This window comes from Brachyhypopomus gauderio, chromosome 14 (assembly GCF_052324685.1).
Source record: "Brachyhypopomus gauderio isolate BG-103 chromosome 14, BGAUD_0.2, whole genome shotgun sequence".
Lineage (NCBI taxonomy): Eukaryota > Metazoa > Chordata > Actinopteri > Gymnotiformes > Hypopomidae > Brachyhypopomus > Brachyhypopomus gauderio.
In genome coordinates, this window is record NC_135224.1 from 10,343,638 (window position 1) to 10,364,493 (window position 20,856).

A 20,856-nucleotide genomic window follows, 5' to 3' on the forward strand; every position below is an offset into this window, starting at 1 on the left:
GATGAACTCAGCCACATCAATATAAGATGTATTTCATTATATCTATAAAGTTTTTATTTACTGACCAACTGGGTAACAGCCGATTTGTCCTCCCTGCACACCACACTGCTGCATGGGGGGACATTCAGCAGCACTGCAGGTGACGAATGGAGGATCACACCTGCACAGCAGCTCACAGTCCTTAGTGTAGAACTCTTCATCAGGCTAATGTGCACAGAGAGAAGGCAGGACATTATAGACAAAAACTTGCTTCATTCATGTACCGAGGCACTAAGAAAATAGTGACTACAAGCCAATAACACTTGGACACAATCACCTTGTAGTACTGTCCATTATAAGTGCAGCCACATGTGTCTCTTTTAACACACTTGCCAGCACTGAGTAAGTATCCAGGGTCACACAGACATCCCTCAGAACAGGGTCCAGTACACTGGCTGGGTGGCGGACGGGTACAGGAGGGCTGGCACGGGGGGACACAGGGGTCATAGTGGCTGTTGGGTGGGCATTTAAGAGCTACGAAAGAAAGTACAGTGTTATTGTGGCAATCGCACTTAACAAAGAATTTAAAATATCAGTCATCATCTTGCATATATGAACTGGCGAGTGTGATTTAATCGCGTGAGACTTACGGCAGAAGGTGCTGTTTCTCCAGGGCCCGATGTTGACTCCACGATCCTGACACTCGTTGACGTAGGCTTCGATAGCCTCACACAATGCAGAGTGAGGTCCGTCCAGCGCACACAGGTCAAACACACAGTTTTTGAAGAAACTCTACACAAACGCATACCGATGACACAAATGTTAGTGTTACATGACTAAAGAAGTCCAATACTCAGCTGCCAATGGCCCAGCCTGGTTGAACTTACATTGGGATTGACTCTTGGGTGACAGACAGCGAATGGGCCTTTGCTGTCCAGTATGATTCCACAGTAGGCGGGACTCTCATAAAGTTCTTGCTCAGCATCTGTGCAGCCAGGATTTGGACCTATCGGGCTCTTATTGCAGCTGAGCAAATGCACACAAGAGTCAGTCTCCTTCCAGACACATGATCCCTTACCAGAGGGAATAAGGAACGATGCATTCCTCAGTATGTGCAATACAATATGTACACATCACTCACTCAGGGTCTGTATTCCAGCTGTTACCAAAGTCAGTTGGATTGGTCACCAATTCACCAGTGGGAGTACGGAAGTCATCTTTAAAGTCGCCATTATAGTCACCACACAGGCCGCACAGCCTGTCCTGATAACTGCACAGACACATGCCATACGTGAGGAAGATGCACTGGATTCACAGTGCTGTGATAATTCCCACTTGTTCACTACACTTACTCTTTGATGACTTTGATGTCCATGTAGTGGTTTCCATCATAGCGAACTGTCACTCCAAAATTCATGCTCACAGTATAGAGTGTCCCAGATTGAAAGACGTCCACTCCAGGAGCAGGGCTTAGTGGAATGTTCACAGTGGTTCCATTCACCTGAGAACATTTGGAAACCAATAGTAAGATTTCCAATTTGCAACATTCGTGCAGACACCACCTTTCTATGTCAGTTTTCTTTCTGCTTACTGACCTGCACAATTCCTCCTTTCAAGATGGACACCTTCACTCCAAGAACATTGACATGGACAGCACTCACATAGCTGATGGTGGGGATGTTGAAACGATTCTCATTGTCAGTATAAACAGCAAAGTAAGGCACATCTGTGCTGTTGCAAGGCTCAGACATCAGGTAGGTGCAGTTGCCCATGAAGTCATAACTGCGCTTGTCAAAGGTGGAGTAGTGGGGATCACCAGAGGCAATACAGGTGGATGAGTCTGTAGATAGAAAACACCAACAGGTCTTACAGGCATGAATGAAAATCGCTAATAAAACGGACATGTGCTTATTCGGTTTTGATCTGTCTGAACTTTAACATTAAGCATGCTATAATATCCTAGAATGTTTAATATAAGTCAGCATCACCATAGGAAGAAACAGTGCCACAACACCTTTAGGATAGCAACCATAGACTCCTCCCACTTGTCGACATTCTTCTGTGGGATCACAGGTGTTGTCTACACAGCTCAAGGTGTAATTGCCGGCACAGCGACACAGCTTGGAGCAGCCATTCCCAAAGATGATCTCTCCAGGCTGAAACGAGACACAAATTACATTTATAAGTCTAAGCATGCAGATTCCTATACTGGATCCAATGTTGTCATGATCAACTGTGTGGTCCATGTACCTCATAGTAGTTATTGTCATCATCCAGACATCCACACTGCTCAATGGGAACACATCGTTTCCCCCGGAACACAAAACCCGGTTTGCAGAAACAGGCACTGATACAAGAGCCAGTGCAGTTGGTGGAGGGCTCCTTACAGCTGGGAATGCAAGCTGGACCACATTCTATATACTCCGAGTCAGGAGGGCACGTAACTATTTTTGGAGAAGAACAGAGAGGTTAGGACAAGTTCGCATGCCTTAATGTACTATATAGAGGAGATTCAGATGCAATTTACCTGGTGGTTTAGTAGGCACAGTAGGTTTTGATGTTGTTGGTGTAGGGGGCTTTGATGTAGTATGCCCATCTGTAGTTTAGGATTATAAAACAGAGAAGACACCATACTTAAGTTGTGAACGGTTTAGTATTTGTTGATTAGGTGATGGTTATCTATCTGGCTGAAGTGTAGGAGATACTATAGTTCAGCTTCAGGAAATTACATCATAATAAATAACTGTACACTCATTTTTCTTGGTGTAGTGTATGTATACATATTAATGTTATTCTAGATATGCCAAAGAAGGCATCTTGAGTCAGCTGGTTGAACTCAAGCTACACTTTTGATGTATTGTGAAAGACTTGTGACTCCACTCAGACTTTTACTTAACCTATCATTTGAATAAATGTTATTTTCTGCTAGCATGTAGCCTAGCCTACGTTTGGCATGAAAAGTAATGTACTAGCTAAACGATAATACTGTACATACATTTGTTTAGAATAAAAAAATATGAGCTAAACATATTTTTGAACAATTTAGCTAGACAATTGCATGCTCCATGGTCCTACCGCCATTTTTTGTTAGCTAGCTAACGTTTCTTTGCATTCCAGCATAAATTTATCATTAGCTAAGTTTCAGGAACTGTCATCTCTTTGGAATTGGCAACACATATTAGCAACGTCATAAATAAAAGAGACAGTGAACCGTGTATAATGTGAGTAAACAAAAACATTCTAAGGGGGACTTCTGTCTTTACTTGGAGTCTTATCCAGAGACTCAACATGATCTCATACCCCAGAGACCAAAGACTTGACTCTGACTATTCTAAAGTGACTAGTGAACATCTCTGATTTGTCATTTTAACAAGCTCATGGACTACGTGAGTTGTTGTACCATTTGGTTTGCACACAAACTCTCCATCCTGCAGTTGGCAGGTCTCTGTAGGGAGGCAACTGGTGTCGTGGCACTGGATGATTCTTCCACCCAGACACACACATTGCTGCTCACATCCCTCCAGATACCAGCTCTCATTCATCTAAAAAACATGGAAAATACACACAGACTCAGATTGTATTTGAAGGGATAGGATGTATTTGTAAATAATCATTGGTGAAATTAAAACTTTACTGTATGTGTGACATATGTGTGTGAGACACTCACGGGGTGGTAGGAGCCATTAGTGTCCACACAGCCACAGTCTTTGAGAGGCACACACTTGTTGTTGCTCAGCACAAAACCAGGATCACACTCGCAGCCTTCAACACACTTCTCTCCACAGCCAGGGGGTCCGCTCACACCCACACATGTTTCTGGACATGAGCTCACACACATGGAGTAGTGGCTGTTAGGAGGACACACCAGAGCTGTGGAGAACAAAGACAGAGAAAGTCACTTTACCACAAGATGCAGACACAGGTTAATGGGTCAAGCTTGAAATCTATCAAATTTTGTATGTTTTTGCAGTTTTTTCAAACATAAAAAAACGTAGCTGAATATTCCTGAATGTTAGTTAGTAATAGCATGATGTGTCTGTACAAGTTGAAGTTTGCACACTCAGACTCACGGCAGAAGTCTGGTTCCCTCCACTGGTGGACTGGTGCCCCTGCACTGAGACAAGCATCAGTGTAGGCCTGCAGCTGGTCACACAGGGTTTGTTGAAGACCTTGATAGCGACACATATCAAACACGCAGCTCTGGAAGAACGGCAGAGGGTCTACCACCTTTATACAGTCCCTGTGAAAAAAATTGTTGTTAGGACCTTTTAATTTTCAGCATTTAGGAGATGGGCCCAAGACTCTGCTAGTGATAGGAACCTACTCTACCTGCTTTACAAGGTGAGCTAGAGCACCACTGAGGACATGAGGACATGCTATCACAAAGAATTCATTTTGTAGTAGAAGACAGTCTAAAAGACATGAAAATATTTAGCAGGTGTTCCACCAGAAAGTTCTTACCTGAATGGTCCAGTGGTGTCAGTGATTTTTCCACACTTCTCTGGTTTAGACACTTCAGCCTCAAGGCTGGGGTCACATGGTGGGTGAGGACCGACATCAGGCTTGCACCTGAAAACACAACATCAAGGATACTCAGAAAATCAAGTATATATAAACAAACATGAAGAGCATGAAAGAGTTTTTAAATTATGCAACTTGATAGTGCTATGAGTAATAAAAACTATTTGGGGTCATTATTGTCCAATTGTCTTTAAAAGAGGGAAACCCAGAAGACACTAACGCATCATCCTCATCTTCATCTGTTTGCCAGCTGTTGCCAAACTGATCTGAGCTTCCAGCCAGGGATCCATTTGGTTGGGTAAAATCATTGTTGGGGTTTCCATTGTAGTCCCCACACAAACCACACATCTGCTCAAAGTAGGTACTGAGAGAGAGACAAAGATAAACGGAAAGATATTTACACAAATACTTCAATATTCTTATTGCCAAGATTTAACCCTGCTATGGACTTTAATTTTTTTAATGCATTAATTGTGTTAGTGAGAATGAATCTGGGATGTGTTCAAAATGATTACACATCAAATCATCCAAACCTTTAAGAGATCAAAAAAATTGTAAATTGGTGATGTTGCTTTCTTGCTGACAGTATTTAACTGCTCAAACAACTAAATGGTGCATTTGGCTAAACACAGTGCACATAATTCCAAAAAGCACAATAATATCTATTGTAAAGCAGTTTCCACTGTAATGTACTGGTTTATGTTTGTCTCTATGCAAAATTCAGGGTATTCCAGTATCTACGACACACGTCTGGGGCAGTACCTGGGCACTGTGATCTTAGCATAGTGGTTGCCATCCCAGCGCACCTCCAGACCAAATGGAGTGGTGAGGATGACGTACTGCCCAGCCGAGGATAGAGAGATTAGAGGAGAGGGGGAATGAGGGAGGCCTACTCTCCGTCCGTTCACCTGAAATGTGGGAAAGACAACAAAACATTTAAAACACAGATGAACTTTGATAAGACTGTGATTCATTCACACTATTATGATCACTGGTTGAGAAGAAAGATGACCTTAATATAGCAGTAAATATCAGTGTCAACAAAAAGACTACAAAAAGAAAAAAAATCACATGTTCTATATCCCTCCATGGATCAAAAACTTTATCGTGGTGTTGGGGTTTGCGTGCCTACATGATCCTAGGAGCTAGGTTGTCTGGGGCAATGCCCCTGGTAGAGTCTCCCAAGGCAAATTGGTCCTATGTGATGGGCCAGACAAAGAGTGATCCAAATAACTCTTATGGAATTTAACAATAACAGGACCCAGATACCATTGCCTGGATCAGGGTTACCGGGGCCTCACCCTGGAGCCAGGCCTGCAGGAGGGTCTCCTTGGTGAGCCCCTGGTGGTTGGGTTTCTACCCATGGGGCCCGGCCGGACACAGCCCGAAGAAGACATGTGGGTTCACTCTCCCATGGGTCCATCACCTGTGGGAGAGGTAGTACTAGGGGTACTTCGGTGCATTGCGGATTGTGCGGTGGTTGAAGGATGGGTCCTGGGTTACTTAAGCTGGCTCTTTGGACATGGAATGTAACCTCTCTAGTTGGGAAGGAGCCTGAGTTGGTATGCGAGGCTGAGAGATACCAACTAGATATAGTTGGGGTCACCTCAACACACAGTTTGGGTTCTGGAACCAATCCTCTCGAGAGAGGCTGGACGTCTTTTCTGGAGTTGCTCAGGGTGAAAGGCGGAGGGCAGAAAAGGGCTTACTTATAGCTCCCCGGCTCACTGCCTGTGTGTTGGGAGTTTTCCCCAGGAGACAAGAGGGTTGCTTCACTGCGCCTTCAGGTTGGAGAAGGGGCTCTGACTGTTGTTTGTGCTTATGCACCAAATGGCAGTTCGGAGTACCCGGCATTCCTGGAGTCCTTGGAGGGGATACTAAAAGGTGCCCTTTCTGGGGATTCCATTGTTCTGCTAAGAGACTTCAATGCACGCGCAGGCAATGACAGTAGAACCTGGAAGGACGTGATTGGGAGGAATGGCCTCTCTGATCTGAATCCGAGTAGTGTTCTGTTATTGGACTTCTGTGTGTGCTCGTCACAGTCTGTCCATAACAAACACCATGTTCGAACACAGAGGTGTCCATAAGTGCACATGTCACCAGGACACCTTAAGTCACAGGTCGATGATTGATTTTGTAATCGTGTAAAGAGAGGAGCTGAGCTGTCAATCGATCACCACCTAGTGGTGAGTTGGATCAGATGATGGGCAAAGATGCCGGGGGATGCCCACAAAAGATGTTTGTGGGACTCTGGAGGCAGCAGATGGGTACAGGAGGGCCAAGCTATCGGGGGACTGAGACAGTCCTCAGTCTCCCCAGTAAGGTCTATGCAGGGGTTCTGGAGAAGACAGTTCGTCGATAGTCGCTAGTCGATAGTCGAATCTCAGTTACAAGAGGAACAATGTGGGTTCCGTCGTGGTCATGGAACACTGGACCAGCCTTTTATCCTTGCGAGGGTCCAGGAGGGTGCATGGGAGTAGGCTTAGCCAGTCCACATGTGCTTTGTGGATTTGGAGAAAGCATTTGACCGTGTTCCTCTGGGAATCTTCTGGGGGGTGCTCCGGGAATATAGGGTTCGGGACCCACTGCTACGAGCTATCCAGTCCCTGTACGAACGGAGCAAGAGCTTGGTTCACATGGCCGGTAAACAGACTTGTTCCCAGTGGGAGTACCCACAAGGGCTGCCCTTTGTCACCGATTCTATTCATAACTTTTATGGACAGAATATCTCTGCATAGCCAAGTGGCGGAGGGGGTTCGGTTCGTTGGCCTCAGGATTCCGCATCTCCTTTTTGCGGATGATTTTTGCGGGTCCTGTTGGCATCATCGGGCCGAGAACTACAGCTCTTGCTGGATCAGTTTGCAGCCGAGTGCAAGAAGGCCGGAATGAGAATCAGCACCTCTAAAACTGAGACCATGGTACTCAGTTGTATAAGGGTTGAGTTCCCTCTCTGGGTCAACAGTGAGTCCTTGCCTCAAGTGGAGGAGTTCAAGTATCTCATGTTCTTGTTCATGAGTGAGGGAAGAATGGAACGAGAGATTGACAGGCAGATTGGTGCTGCGGCTGCAGTAGTGAAGAGAGAGCGGAGCCAAAAGGCAAGGCTCTCGAGTTTCTGGTCAATCTACATCCCTATGGTCACGAGCTCTGGGTAGTGACCGAAAGAATTAGATCGCGAATACAAGTGGCTGAAATGAGTTTTCTCCGCAGGGTGTCCAGGCTCTGTCTTAGAGATAAGGTATGGAGCACGGTCATCTGGGAGAGGCTCGGAGTAGAGTCGCTACTTCACCATGTAGAGAGGAGCCAGTTGAGGTGGTTTGTGCATCTGGTCCGGATGCCAATTGGGCGCCTCCCTAGGGAGGTGCTCCGGGTATGTCCAACTGGAAGGAGACCCCGGGGAAGACCCAGGACAAGCTGGAGAGATTATATCTCTTGGCTGTCCTGGGAATGCCTCGGTATCCCCCCAGAGGAGCTAGAAGAGGTGACTGGGGAGAGGGAAAGCTGGGCCTCTTTGCTTAGGCTACTGCCCCCACGACCCGGACCCGGATAAGCGGATGAGAATTAATGGATGGATGGACATAATCTATATTTGTCATTAATAAAAAATTACAGCAGTTAAAGAGAACTAGGAATAAATACAGAGGTGTTGCATGAAAATGTGCTTCCAGGAGTTCATGCTAACCAGAGTGATTCTGCTCTTCATCATTGTCACAGTGACGCCGTTGACGGTCACATACAACTTCCTGAGGTAAGATACACCAGAGACACCTCTCTCCTCATTCTTACCCTCCACAGAGAACCAGGGACCTACCGAAAACATCATGAAAAGTTAGTTGATGGGTGTTGGAGAGTAGTTGCTATGGTTTTGCTAGTTGGTGCTAGGTTTTGAACATTCTGCTATTCGTTTCCTACAGAGAAAAAAAAGTGCCCCTCGGCAATTGGACGTCCAATCAAAAAGCTGAATACAAGCTAGTCTTTCCTGGTTATAGGGAACATGCTAGCGTTAGCTCCCTATATTTATGTCAAAAACTGCACGACAACTAAGTGGTAAAAGTCCGACCTAATCCGGCCTATTATACCCAAAGTGATCTTAATTAACTTCAGAAAACATGAACTCTACTCACCAGTGTTGTTTCTGCAAGTGCGGGCCAGCGTGTAGGTGCAGGTACCCATGAAGGTGTAAAATTTACTATCAAAGGTGTTGTAATGAGGGTCACCAGAGATGATGCAGTCTTGAGAACCTAGAGAGCAACAAAGGACAGATGAACTCAGCCACATCAATATAAGATGTATTTCATTATATCTATAAAGTTTTTATTTACTGACCAACTGGGTAACAGCCGATTTGTCCTCCCTGCACACCACACTGCTGCATGGGGGGACATTCAGCAGCACTGCAGGTGACGAATGGAGGATCACACCTGCACAGCAGCTCACAGTCCTTAGTGTAGAACTCTTCATCAGGCTAATGTGCACAGAGAGAAGGCAGGACATTATAGACAAAAACTTGCTTCATTCATGTACCGAGGCACTAAGAAAATAGTGACTACAAGCCAATAACACTTGGACACAATCACCTTGTAGTACTGTCCATTATAAGTGCAGCCACATGTGTCTCTTTTAACACACTTGCCAGCACTGAGTAAGTATCCAGGGTCACACAGACATCCCTCAGAACAGGGTCCAGTACACTGGCTGGGTGGCGGACGGGTACAGGAGGGCTGGCACGGGGGGACACAGGGGTCATAGTGGCTGTTGGGTGGGCATTTAAGAGCTACGAAAGAAAGTACAGTGTTATTGTGGCAATCGCACTTAACAAAGAATTTAAAATATCAGTCATCATCTTGCATATATGAACTGGCGAGTGTGATTTAATCGCGTGAGACTTACGGCAGAAGGTGCTGTTTCTCCAGGGCCCGATGTTGACTCCACGATCCTGACACTCGTTGACGTAGGCTTCGATAGCCTCACACAATGCAGAGTGAGGTCCGTCCAGCGCACACAGGTCAAACACACAGTTTTTGAAGAAACTCTACACAAACGCATACAGATGACACAAATGTTAGTGTTACATGACTAAAGAAGTCCAATACTCAGCTGCCAATGGCCCAGCCTGGTTGAACTTACATTGGGATTGACTCTTGGGTGACAGACAGCGAATGGGCCTTTGCTGTCCAGTATGATTCCACAGTAGGCGGGACTCTCATAAAGTTCTTGCTCAGCATCTGTGCAGCCAGGATTTGGACCTATCGGGCTCTTATTGCAGCTGAGCAAATGCACACAAGAGTCAGTCTCCTTCCAGACACATGATCCCTTACCAGAGGGAATAAGGAACGATGCATTCCTCAGTATGTGCAATACAATATGTACACATCACTCACTCAGGGTCTGTATTCCAGCTGTTACCAAAGTCAGTTGGATTGGTCACCAGTTCACCAGTGGGAGTACGGAAGTCATCTTTAAAGTCGCCATTATAGTCACCACACAGGCCGCACAGCCTGTCCTGATAACTGCACAGACACATGCCATACGTGAGGAAGATGCACTGGATTCACAGTGCTGTGATAATTCCCACTTGTTCACTACACTTACTCTTTGATGACTTTGATGTCCATGTAGTGGTTTCCATCATAGCGAACTGTCACTCCAAAATTCATGCTCACAGTATAGAGTGTCCCAGATTGAAAGACGTCCACTCCAGGAGCAGGGCTTAGTGGAATGTTCACAGTGGTTCCATTCACCTGAGAACATTTGGAAACCAATAGTAAGATTTCCAATTTGCAACATTCGTGCAGACACCACCTTTCTATGTCAGTTTTCTTTCTGCTTACTGACCTGCACAATTCCTCCTTTCAAGATGGACACCTTCACTCCAAGAACATTGACATGGACAGCACTCACATAGCTGATGGTGGGGATGTTGAAACGATTCTCATTGTCAGTATAAACAGCAAAGTAAGGCACATCTGTGCTGTTGCAAGGCTCAGACATCAGGTAGGTGCAGTTGCCCATGAAGTCATAACTGCGCTTGTCAAAGGTGGAGTAGTGGGGATCACCAGAGGCAATACAGGTGGATGAGTCTGTAGATAGAAAACACCAACAGGTCTTACAGGCATGAATGAAAATCGCTAATAAAACGGACATGTGCTTATTCGGTTTTGATCTGTCTGAACTTTAACATTAAGCATGCTATAATATCCTAGAATGTTTAATATAAGTCAGCATCACCATAGGAAGAAACAGTGCCACAACACCTTTAGGATAGCAACCATAGACTCCTCCCACTTGTCGACATTCTTCTGTGGGATCACAGGTGTTGTCTACACAGCTCAAGGTGTAATTGCCGGCACAGCGACACAGCTTGGAGCAGCCATTCCCAAAGATGATCTCTCCAGGCTGAAACGAGACACAAATTACATTTATAAGTCTAAGCATGCAGATTCCTATACTGGATCCAATGTTGTCATGATCAACTGTGTGGTCCATGTACCTCATAGTAGTTATTGTCATCATCCAGACATCCACACTGCTCAATGGGAACACATCGTTTCCCCCGGAACACAAAACCCGGTTTGCAGAAACAGGCACTGATACAAGAGCCAGTGCAGTTGGTGGAGGGCTCCTTACAGCTGGGAATGCAAGCTGGACCACATTCTATATACTCCGAGTCAGGAGGGCACGTAACTATTTTTGGAGAAGAACAGAGAGGTTAGGACAAGTTCGCATGCCTTAATGTACTATATAGAGGAGATTCAGATGCAATTTACCTGGTGGTTTAGTAGGCACAGTAGGTTTTGATGTTGTTGGTGTAGGGGGCTTTGATGTAGTATGCCCATCTGTAGTTTAGGATTATAAAACAGAGAAGACACCATACTTAAGTTGTGAACGGTTTAGTATTTGTTGATTAGGTGATGGTTATCTATCTGGCTGAAGTGTAGGAGATACTATAGTTCAGCTTCAGGAAATTACATCATAATAAATAACTGTACACTCATTTTTCTTGGTGTAGTGTATGTATACATATTAATGTTATTCTAGATATGCCAAAGAAGGCATCTTGAGTCAGCTGGTTGAACTCAAGCTGCACTTTTGATGTATTGTGAAAGACTTGTGACTCCACTCAGACTTTTACTTAACCTATCATTTGAATAAATGTTATTTTCTGCTAGCATGTAGCCTAGCCTACGTTTGGCATGAAAAGTAATGTACTAGCTAAACGATAATACTGTACATACATTTGTTTAGAATAAAAAAATATGAGCTAAACATATTTTTGAACAATTTAGCTAGACAATTGCATGCTCCATGGTCCTACCGCCATTTTTTGTTAGCTAGCTAACGTTTCTTTGCATTCCAGCATAAATTTATCATTAGCTAAGTTTCAGGAACTGTCATCTCTTTGGAATTGGCAACACATATTAGCAACGTCATAAATAAAAGAGACAGTGAACCGTGTATAATGTGAGTAAACAAAAACATTCTAAGGGGGACTTCTGTCTTTACTTGGAGTCTTATCCAGAGACTCAACATGATCTCATACCCCAGAGACCAAAGACTTGACTCTGACTATTCTAAAGTGACTAGTGAACATCTCTGATTTGTCATTTTAACAAGCTCATGGACTACGTGAGTTGTTGTACCATTTGGTTTGCACACAAACTCTCCATCCTGCAGTTGGCAGGTCTCTGTAGGGAGGCAACTGGTGTCGTGGCACTGGATGATTCTTCCACCCAGACACACACATTGCTGCTCACATCCCTCCAGATACCAGCTCTCATTCATCTAAAAAACATGGAAAATACACACAGACTCAGATTGTATTTGAAGGGATAGGATGTATTTGTAAATAATCATTGGTGAAATTAAAACTTTACTGTATGTGTGACATATGTGTGTGAGACACTCACGGGGTGGTAGGAGCCATTAGTGTCCACACAGCCACAGTCTTTGAGAGGCACACACTTGTTGTTGCTCAGCACAAAACCAGGATCACACTCGCAGCCTTCAACACACTTCTCTCCACAGCCAGGGGGTCCGCTCACACCCACACATGTTTCTGGACATGAGCTCACACACATGGAGTAGTGGCTGTTAGGAGGACACACCAGAGCTGTGGAGAACAAAGACAGAGAAAGTCACTTTACCACAAGATGCAGACACAGGTTAATGGGTCAAGCTTGAAATCTATCAAATTTTGTATGTTTTTGCAGTTTTTTCAAACATAAAAAAACGTAGCTGAATATTCCTGAATGTTAGTTAGTAATAGCATGATGTGTCTGTACAAGTTGAAGTTTGCACACTCAGACTCACGGCAGAAGTCTGGTTCCCTCCACTGGTGGACTGGTGCCCCTGCACTGAGACAAGCATCAGTGTAGGCCTGCAGCTGGTCACACAGGGTTTGTTGAAGACCTTGATAGCGACACATATCAAACACGCAGCTCTGGAAGAACGGCAGAGGGTCTACCACCTTTATACAGTCCCTGTGAAAAAAATTGTTGTTAGGACCTTTTAATTTTCAGCATTTAGGAGATGGGCCCAAGACTCTGCTAGTGATAGGTACCTACTCTACCTGCTTTACAAGGTGAGCTAGAGCACCACTGAGGACATGAGGACATGCTATCACAAAGAATTCATTTTGTAGTAGAAGACAGTCTAAAAGACATGAAAATATTTAGCAGGTGTTCCACCAGAAAGTTCTTACCTGAATGGTCCAGTGGTGTCAGTGATTTTTCCACACTTCTCTGGTTTAGACACTTCAGCCTCAAGGCTGGGGTCACATGGTGGGTGAGGACCGACATCAGGCTTGCACCTGAAAACACAACATCAAGGATACTCAGAAAATCAAGTATATATAAACAAACATGAAGAGCATGAAAGAGTTTTTAAATTATGCAACTTGATAGTGCTATGAGTAATAAAAACTATTTGGGGTCATTATTGTCCAATTGTCTTTAAAAGAGGGAAACCCAGAAGACACTAACGCATCATCCTCATCTTCATCTGTTTGCCAGCTGTTGCCAAACTGATCTGAGCTTCCAGCCAGGGATCCATTTGGTTGGGTAAAATCATTGTTGGGGTTTCCATTGTAGTCCCCACACAAACCACACATCTGCTCAAAGTAGGTACTGAGAGAGAGACAAAGATAAATGGAAAGATATTTACACAAATACTTCAATATTCTTATTGCCAAGATTTAACCCTGCTATGGACTTTAATTTTTTTAATGCATTAATTGTGTTAGTGAGAATGAATCTGGGATGTGTTCAAAATGATTACACATCAAATCATCCAAACCTTTAAGAGATCAAAAAAATTGTAAATTGGTGATGTTGCTTTCTTGCTGACAGTATTTAACTGCTCAAACAACTAAATGGTGCATTTGGCTAAACACAGTGCACATAATTCCAAAAAGCACAATAATATCTATTGTAAAGCAGTTTCCACTGTAATGTACTGGTTTATGTTTGTCTCTATGCAAAATTCAGGGTATTCCAGTATCTACGACACACGTCTGGGGCAGTACCTGGGCACTGTGATCTTAGCATAGTGGTTGCCATCCCAGCGCACCTCCAGACCAAATGGAGTGGTGAGGATGACGTACTGCCCAGCCGAGGATAGAGAGATTAGAGGAGAGGGGGAATGAGGGAGGCCTACTCTCCGTCCGTTCACCTGAAATGTGGGAAAGACAACAAAACATTTAAAACACAGATGAACTTTGATAAGACTGTGATTCATTCACACTATTATGATCACTGGTTGAGAAGAAAGATGACCTTAATATAGCAGTAAATATCAGTGTCAACAAAAAGACTACAAAAAGAAAAAAAATCACATGTTCTATATCCCTCCATGGATCAAAAACTTTATCGTGGTGTTGGGGTTTGCGTGCCTACATGATCCTAGGAGCTAGGTTGTCTGGGGCAATGCCCCTGGTAGAGTCTCCCAAGGCAAATTGGTCCTATGTGATGGGTCAGACAAAGAGTGATCCAAATAACTCTTATGGAATTTAACAATAACAGGACCCAGATACCATTGCCTGGATCAGGGTTACCGGGGCCTCACCCTGGAGCCAGGCCTGCAGGAGGGTCTCCTTGGTGAGCCCCTGGTGGTTGGGTTTCTACCCATGGGGCCCGGCCGGACACAGCCCGAAGAAGACATGTGGGTTCACTCTCCCATGGGTCCATCACCTGTGGGAGAGGTAGTACTAGGGGTACTTCGGTGCATTGCGGATTGTGCGGTGGTTGAAGGATGGGTCCTGGGTTACTTAAGCTGGCTCTTTGGACATGGAATGTAACCTCTCTAGTTGGGAAGGAGCCTGAGCTGGTATGCGAGGCTGAGAGATACCAACTAGATATAGTTGGGGTCACCTCAACACACAGTTTGGGTTCTGGAACCAATCCTCTCGAGAGAGGCTGGACGTCTTTTCTGGAGTTGCTCAGGGTGAAAGGCGGAGGGCAGAAAAGGGCTTACTTATAGCTCCCCGGCTCACTGCCTGTGTGTTGGGAGTTTTCCCCAGGAGACAAGAGGGTTGCTTCACTGCGCCTTCAGGTTGGAGAAGGGGCTCTGACTGTTGTTTGTGCTTATGCACTAAATGGCAGTTCGGAGTACCCGGCATTCCTGGAGTCCTTGGAGGGGATACTAAAAGGTGCCCTTTCTGGGGATTCCATTGTTCTGCTAAGAGACTTCAATGCACGCGCAGGCAATGACAGTAGAACCTGGAAGGACGTGATTGGGAGGAATGGCCTCTCTGATCTGAATCCGAGTAGTGTTCTGTTATTGGACTTCTGTGTGTGCTCGTCACAGTCTGTCCATAACAAACACCATGTTCGAACACAGAGGTGTCCATAAGTGCACATGTCACCAGGACACCTTAAGTCACAGGTCGATGATTGATTTTGTAATCGTGTAAAGAGAGGAGCTGAGCTGTCAATCGATCACCACCTAGTGGTGAGTTGGATCAGATGATGGGCAAAGATGCCGGGGGATGCCCACAAAAGATGTTTGTGGGACTCTGGAGGCAGCAGATGGGTACAGGAGGGCCAAGCTATCGGGGGACTGAGACAGTCCTCAGTCTCCCCAGTAAGGTCTATGCAGGGGTTCTGGAGAAGACAGTTCGTCGATAGTCGCTAGTCGATAGTCGAATCTCAGTTACAAGAGGAACAATGTGGGTTCCGTCGTGGTCATGGAACACTGGACCAGCCTTTTATCCTTGCGAGGGTCCAGGAGGGTGCATGGGAGTAGGCTTAGCCAGTCCACATGTGCTTTGTGGATTTGGAGAAAGCATTTGACCGTGTTCCTCTGGGAATCTTCTGGGGGGTGCTCCGGGAATATAGGGTTCGGGACCCACTGCTACGAGCTATCCAGTCCCTGTACGAACGGAGCAAGAGCTTGGTTCACATGGCCGGTAAACAGACTTGTTCCCAGTGGGAGTACCCACAAGGGCTGCCCTTTGTCACCGATTCTATTCATAACTTTTATGGACAGAATATCTCTGCATAGCCAAGTGGCGGAGGGGGTTCGGTTCGTTGGCCTCAGGATTCCGCATCTCCTTTTTGCGGATGATTTTTGCGGGTCCTGTTGGCATCATCGGGCCGAGAACTACAGCTCTTGCTGGATCAGTTTGCAGCCGAGTGCAAGAAGGCCGGAATGAGAATCAGCACCTCTAAAACTGAGACCATGGTACTCAGTTGTATAAGGGTTGAGTTCCCTCTCTGGGTCAACAGTGAGTCCTTGCCTCAAGTGGAGGAGTTCAAGTATCTCATGTTCTTGTTCATGAGTGAGGGAAGAATGGAACGAGAGATTGACAGGCAGATTGGTGCTGCGGCTGCAGTAGTGAAGAGAGAGCGGAGCCAAAAGGCAAGGCTCTCGAGTTTCTGGTCAATCTACATCCCTATGGTCACGAGCTCTGGGTAGTGACCGAAAGAATTAGATCGCGAATACAAGTGGCTGAAATGAGTTTTCTCCGCAGGGTGTCCAGGCTCTGTCTTAGAGATAAGGTATGGAGCACGGTCATCTGGGAGAGGCTCGGAGTAGAGTCGCTACTTCACCATGTAGAGAGGAGCCAGTTGAGGTGGTTTGTGCATCTGGTCCGGATGCCAATTGGGCGCCTCCCTAGGGAGGTGCTCCGGGTATGTCCAACTGGAAGGAGACCCCGGGGAAGACCCAGGACAAGCTGGAGAGATTATATCTCTTGGCTGTCCTGGGAATGCCTCGGTATCCCCCCAGAGGAGCTAGAAGAGGTGACTGGGGAGAGGGAAAGCTGGGCCTCTTTGCTTAGGCTACTGCCCCCACGACCCGGACCCGGATAAGCGGATGAGAATTAATGGATGGATGGACATAATCTATATTTGTCATTAATAAAAAATTACAGCAGTTAAAGAGAACTAGGAATAAATACAGAGGTGTTGCATGAAAATGTGCTTCCAGGAGTTCATGCTAACCAGAGTGATTCTGCTCTTCATCATTGTCACAGTGACGCCGTTGACGGTCACATACAACTTCCTGAGGTAAGATACACCAGAGACACCTCTCTCCTCATTCTTACCCTCCACAGAGAACCAGGGACCTACCGAAAACATCATGAAAAGTTAGTTGATGGGTGTTGGAGAGTAGTTGCTATGGTTTTGCTAGTTGGTGCTAGGTTTTGAACATTCTGCTATTCGTTTCCTACAGAGAAAAAAAAGTGCCCCTCGGCAATTGGACGTCCAATCAAAAAGCTGAATACAAGCTAGTCTTTCCTGGTTATAGGGAACATGCTAGCGTTAGCTCCCTATATTTATGTCAAAAACTGCACGACAACTAAGTGGTAAAAGTCCGACCTAATCCGGCCTATTATACCCAAAGTGATCTTAATTAACTTCAGAAAACATGAACTCTACTCACCAGTGTTGTTTCTGCAAGTGCGGGCCAGCGTGTAGGTGCAGGTACCCATGAAGGTGTAAAATTTACTATCAAAGGTGTTGTAATGAGGGTCACCAGAGATGATGCAGTCTTGAGAACCTAGAGAGCAACAAAGGACAGATGAACTCAGCCACATCAATATAAGATGTATTTCATTATATCTATAAAGTTTTTATTTACTGACCAACTGGGTAACAGCCGATTTGTCCTCCCTGCACACCACACTGCTGCATGGGGGGACATTCAGCAGCACTGCAGGTGACGAATGGAGGATCACACCTGCACAGCAGCTCACAGTCCTTAGTGTAGAACTCTTCATCAGGCTAATGTGCACAGAGAGAAGGCAGGACATTATAGACAAAAACTTGCTTCATTCATGTACCGAGGCACTAAGAAAATAGTGACTACAAGCCAATAACACTTGGACACAATCACCTTGTAGTACTGTCCATTATAAGTGCAGCCACATGTGTCTCTTTTAACACACTTGCCAGCACTGAGTAAGTATCCAGGGTCACACAGACATCCCTCAGAACAGGGTCCAGTACACTGGCTGGGTGGCGGACGGGTACAGGAGGGCTGGCACGGGGGGACACAGGGGTCATAGTGGCTGTTGGGTGGGCATTTAAGAGCTACGAAAGAAAGTACAGTGTTATTGTGGCAATCGCACTTAACAAAGAATTTAAAATATCAGTCATCATCTTGCATATATGAACTGGCGAGTGTGATTTAATCGCGTGAGACTTACGGCAGAAGGTGCTGTTTCTCCAGGGCCCGATGTTGACTCCACGATCCTGACACTCGTTGACGTAGGCTTCGATAGCCTCACACAATGCAGAGTGAGGTCCGTCCAGCGCACACAGGTCAAACACACAGTTTTTGAAGAAACTCTACACAAACGCATACAGATGACACAAATGTTAGTGTTACATGACTAAAGAAGTCCAATACTCAGCTGCCAATGGCCCAGCCTGGTTGAACTTACATTGGGATTGACTCTTGGGTGACAGACAGCGAATGGGCCTTTGCTGTCCAGTATGATTCCACAGTAGGCGGGACTCTCATAAAGTTCTTGCTCAGCATCTGTGCAGCCAGGATTTGGACCTATCGGGCTCTTATTGCAGCTGAGCAAATGCACACAAGAGTCAGTCTCCTTCCAGACACATGATCCCTTACCAGAGGGAATAAGGAACGATGCATTCCTCAGTATGTGCAATGCAATATGTACACATCACTCACTCAGGGTCTGTATTCCAGCTGTTACCAAAGTCAGTTGGATTGGTCACCAGTTCACCAGTGGGAGTACGGAAGTCATCTTTAAAGTCGCCATTATAGTCACCACACAGGCCGCACAGCCTGTCCTGATAACTGCACAGACACATGCCATACGTGAGGAAGATGCACTGGATTCACAGTGCTGTGATAATTCCCACTTGTTCACTACACTTACTCTTTGATGACTTTGATGTCCATGTAGTGGTTTCCATCATAGCGAACTGTCACTCCAAAATTCATGCTCACAGTATAGAGTGTCCCAGATTGAAAGACGTCCACTCCAGGAGCAGGGCTTAGTGGAATGTTCACAGTGGTTCCATTCACCTGAGAACATTTGGAAACCAATAGTAAGATTTCCAATTTGCAACATTCGTGCAGACACCACCTTTCTATGTCAGTTTTCTTTCTGCTTACTGACCTGCACAATTCCTCCTTTCAAGATGGACACCTTCACTCCAAGAACATTGACATGGACAGCACTCACATAGCTGATGGTGGGGATGTTGAAACGATTCTCATTGTCAGTATAAACAGCAAAGTAAGGCACATCTGTGCTGTTGCAAGGCTCAGACATCAGGTAGGTGCAGTTGCCCATGAAGTCATAACTGCGCTTGTCAAAGGTGGAGTAGTGGGGATCACCAGAGGCAATACAGGTGGATGAGTCTGTAGATAGAAAACACCAACAGGTCTTACAGGCATGAATGAAAATCGCTAATAAAACGGACATGTGCTTATTCGGTTTTGATCTGTCTGAACTTTAACATTTGGCAATAATATCCTAGAATGTTTAATATAAGTCAGCATCACCATAGGAAGAAACAGTGCCACAACACCTTTAGGATAGCAACCATAGACTCCTCCCACTTGTCGACATTCTTCTGTGGGATCACAGGTGTTGTCTACACAGCTCAAGGTGTAATTGCCGGCACAGCGACACAGCTTGGAGCAGCCATTCCCAAAGATGATCTCTCCAGGCTGAAACGAGACACAAATTACATTTATAAGTCTAAGCATGCAGATTCCTATACTGGATCCAATGTTGTCATGATCAACTGTGTGGTCCATGTACCTCATAGTAGTTATTGTCATCATCCAGACATCCACACTGCTCAATGGGAACACATCGTTTCCCCCGGAACACAAAACCCGGTTTGCAGAAACAGGCACTGATACAAGAGCCAGTGCAGTTGGTGGAGGGCTCCTTACAGCTGGGAATGCAAGCTGGACCACACTCTATATACTCAGAGTCAGGAGGGCACGTAACTATTTGTGGAGAAGAACAGAGAGGTTAGGACAAGTTCGTATGCCTTGTTGTAATATATACAGGAGATTCAGATGCAATTTACCTGGTGGTTTAGTAGGCACAGTAGGTTTTGATGTTGTTGGTGTAGGGGGCTTTGATGTAGTATGTCCATCTGTAGTTTAGGATTACAAGACAGAGATGACACCATACTCAAGTTGTGAACGGTTTAGTATTTGTTGATTAGGTGCTGGTTATCTATCTGGCTGAAGTGTAGGAGATACTATAGTTCCGCTTCAGGAAATGACATCATAATAAATACCTATACACTCATTTTTCTTGATGTAGTTATGTATACATATTTATGTTATTCTAGATATGCCAAAGAATGCATCTTGAGTCAGCTGGTTGAACTCAAGCTGCACTTTTGATTTATTGTGAAAGACTTGTGACTCCACTCAGACTTTTACTTAACCTATCATTTGAATAAATGTTATTTTCTGCTAACATGTAGCCTAGCCAACATTTGGCATAAAAAGTAATGTACTAGCTAAACGATAATACTGTACATACATTTATTTAGAATTTAAAAATATGAGCTAAACATATTTTTGAACAGTTTAGCTAGCCAATTGCAAGCTCTATGGTCCTACTGACATTTTTTGTTAGCTAGCTAACGTTTCTTTGCAGTCCAGCATAAATTTATCATTAGGTAAGTTTCAGGCCCTGTCATCTCTTTGGAATTGGTAACACATATTAGCAACGTCATAAATAAACGAGACAGTAAACCATGTATAATGAGAGTAAACAAAAACATTCTAAGGGGGACTTCTGTCTTTACTTGGAGTCTTATCCAGAGACTCAACATGATCTCATACCCCAGAGACCAAAGACTTGACTCTGACTATTCTAAAGTGACTTGTGAACATCTCTGATTTGTCATT

At 45.0% G+C, this 20,856-nt stretch overlaps 1 protein-coding gene across 1 annotated transcript in view; it reads right to left on the bottom strand.

Moving 5' to 3' along the window:
• The window catches only part of LOC143475622 (IgGFc-binding protein-like), a 43,625-nt gene that overhangs the window by 15,709 nt on the left and 7,060 nt on the right, over positions 1 to 20,856 (bottom strand). The window contains exons 22-67 of the mRNA XM_076973501.1: positions 20,019 to 20,087; positions 19,742 to 19,935; positions 19,506 to 19,647; positions 19,091 to 19,335; positions 18,848 to 18,996; positions 18,637 to 18,765; positions 18,383 to 18,521; positions 18,146 to 18,287; positions 17,833 to 18,029; positions 17,582 to 17,720; positions 17,380 to 17,496; positions 16,938 to 17,062; positions 14,021 to 14,166; positions 13,479 to 13,622; positions 13,199 to 13,306; positions 12,808 to 12,977; positions 12,405 to 12,607; positions 12,138 to 12,279; positions 11,265 to 11,333; positions 10,988 to 11,181; positions 10,752 to 10,893; positions 10,333 to 10,577; positions 10,090 to 10,238; positions 9,879 to 10,007; positions 9,625 to 9,763; positions 9,388 to 9,529; positions 9,075 to 9,271; positions 8,824 to 8,962; positions 8,622 to 8,738; positions 8,180 to 8,304; positions 5,263 to 5,408; positions 4,721 to 4,864; positions 4,441 to 4,548; positions 4,050 to 4,219; positions 3,647 to 3,849; positions 3,380 to 3,521; positions 2,507 to 2,575; positions 2,230 to 2,423; positions 1,994 to 2,135; positions 1,575 to 1,819; positions 1,332 to 1,480; positions 1,121 to 1,249; positions 867 to 1,005; positions 630 to 771; positions 317 to 513; positions 66 to 204 (exon numbers count right to left, since the gene is read on the bottom strand). Of these exons, the coding sequence (XP_076829616.1) occupies positions 66 to 204; positions 317 to 513; positions 630 to 771; positions 867 to 1,005; positions 1,121 to 1,249; positions 1,332 to 1,480; positions 1,575 to 1,819; positions 1,994 to 2,135; positions 2,230 to 2,423; positions 2,507 to 2,575; positions 3,380 to 3,521; positions 3,647 to 3,849; positions 4,050 to 4,219; positions 4,441 to 4,548; positions 4,721 to 4,864; positions 5,263 to 5,408; positions 8,180 to 8,304; positions 8,622 to 8,738; positions 8,824 to 8,962; positions 9,075 to 9,271; positions 9,388 to 9,529; positions 9,625 to 9,763; positions 9,879 to 10,007; positions 10,090 to 10,238; positions 10,333 to 10,577; positions 10,752 to 10,893; positions 10,988 to 11,181; positions 11,265 to 11,333; positions 12,138 to 12,279; positions 12,405 to 12,607; positions 12,808 to 12,977; positions 13,199 to 13,306; positions 13,479 to 13,622; positions 14,021 to 14,166; positions 16,938 to 17,062; positions 17,380 to 17,496; positions 17,582 to 17,720; positions 17,833 to 18,029; positions 18,146 to 18,287; positions 18,383 to 18,521; positions 18,637 to 18,765; positions 18,848 to 18,996; positions 19,091 to 19,335; positions 19,506 to 19,647; positions 19,742 to 19,935; positions 20,019 to 20,087 (6,945 nt within the window). The remainder of the gene's footprint in view (positions 1 to 65; positions 205 to 316; positions 514 to 629; positions 772 to 866; positions 1,006 to 1,120; positions 1,250 to 1,331; positions 1,481 to 1,574; positions 1,820 to 1,993; positions 2,136 to 2,229; positions 2,424 to 2,506; positions 2,576 to 3,379; positions 3,522 to 3,646; positions 3,850 to 4,049; positions 4,220 to 4,440; positions 4,549 to 4,720; positions 4,865 to 5,262; positions 5,409 to 8,179; positions 8,305 to 8,621; positions 8,739 to 8,823; positions 8,963 to 9,074; positions 9,272 to 9,387; positions 9,530 to 9,624; positions 9,764 to 9,878; positions 10,008 to 10,089; positions 10,239 to 10,332; positions 10,578 to 10,751; positions 10,894 to 10,987; positions 11,182 to 11,264; positions 11,334 to 12,137; positions 12,280 to 12,404; positions 12,608 to 12,807; positions 12,978 to 13,198; positions 13,307 to 13,478; positions 13,623 to 14,020; positions 14,167 to 16,937; positions 17,063 to 17,379; positions 17,497 to 17,581; positions 17,721 to 17,832; positions 18,030 to 18,145; positions 18,288 to 18,382; positions 18,522 to 18,636; positions 18,766 to 18,847; positions 18,997 to 19,090; positions 19,336 to 19,505; positions 19,648 to 19,741; positions 19,936 to 20,018; positions 20,088 to 20,856) is intronic.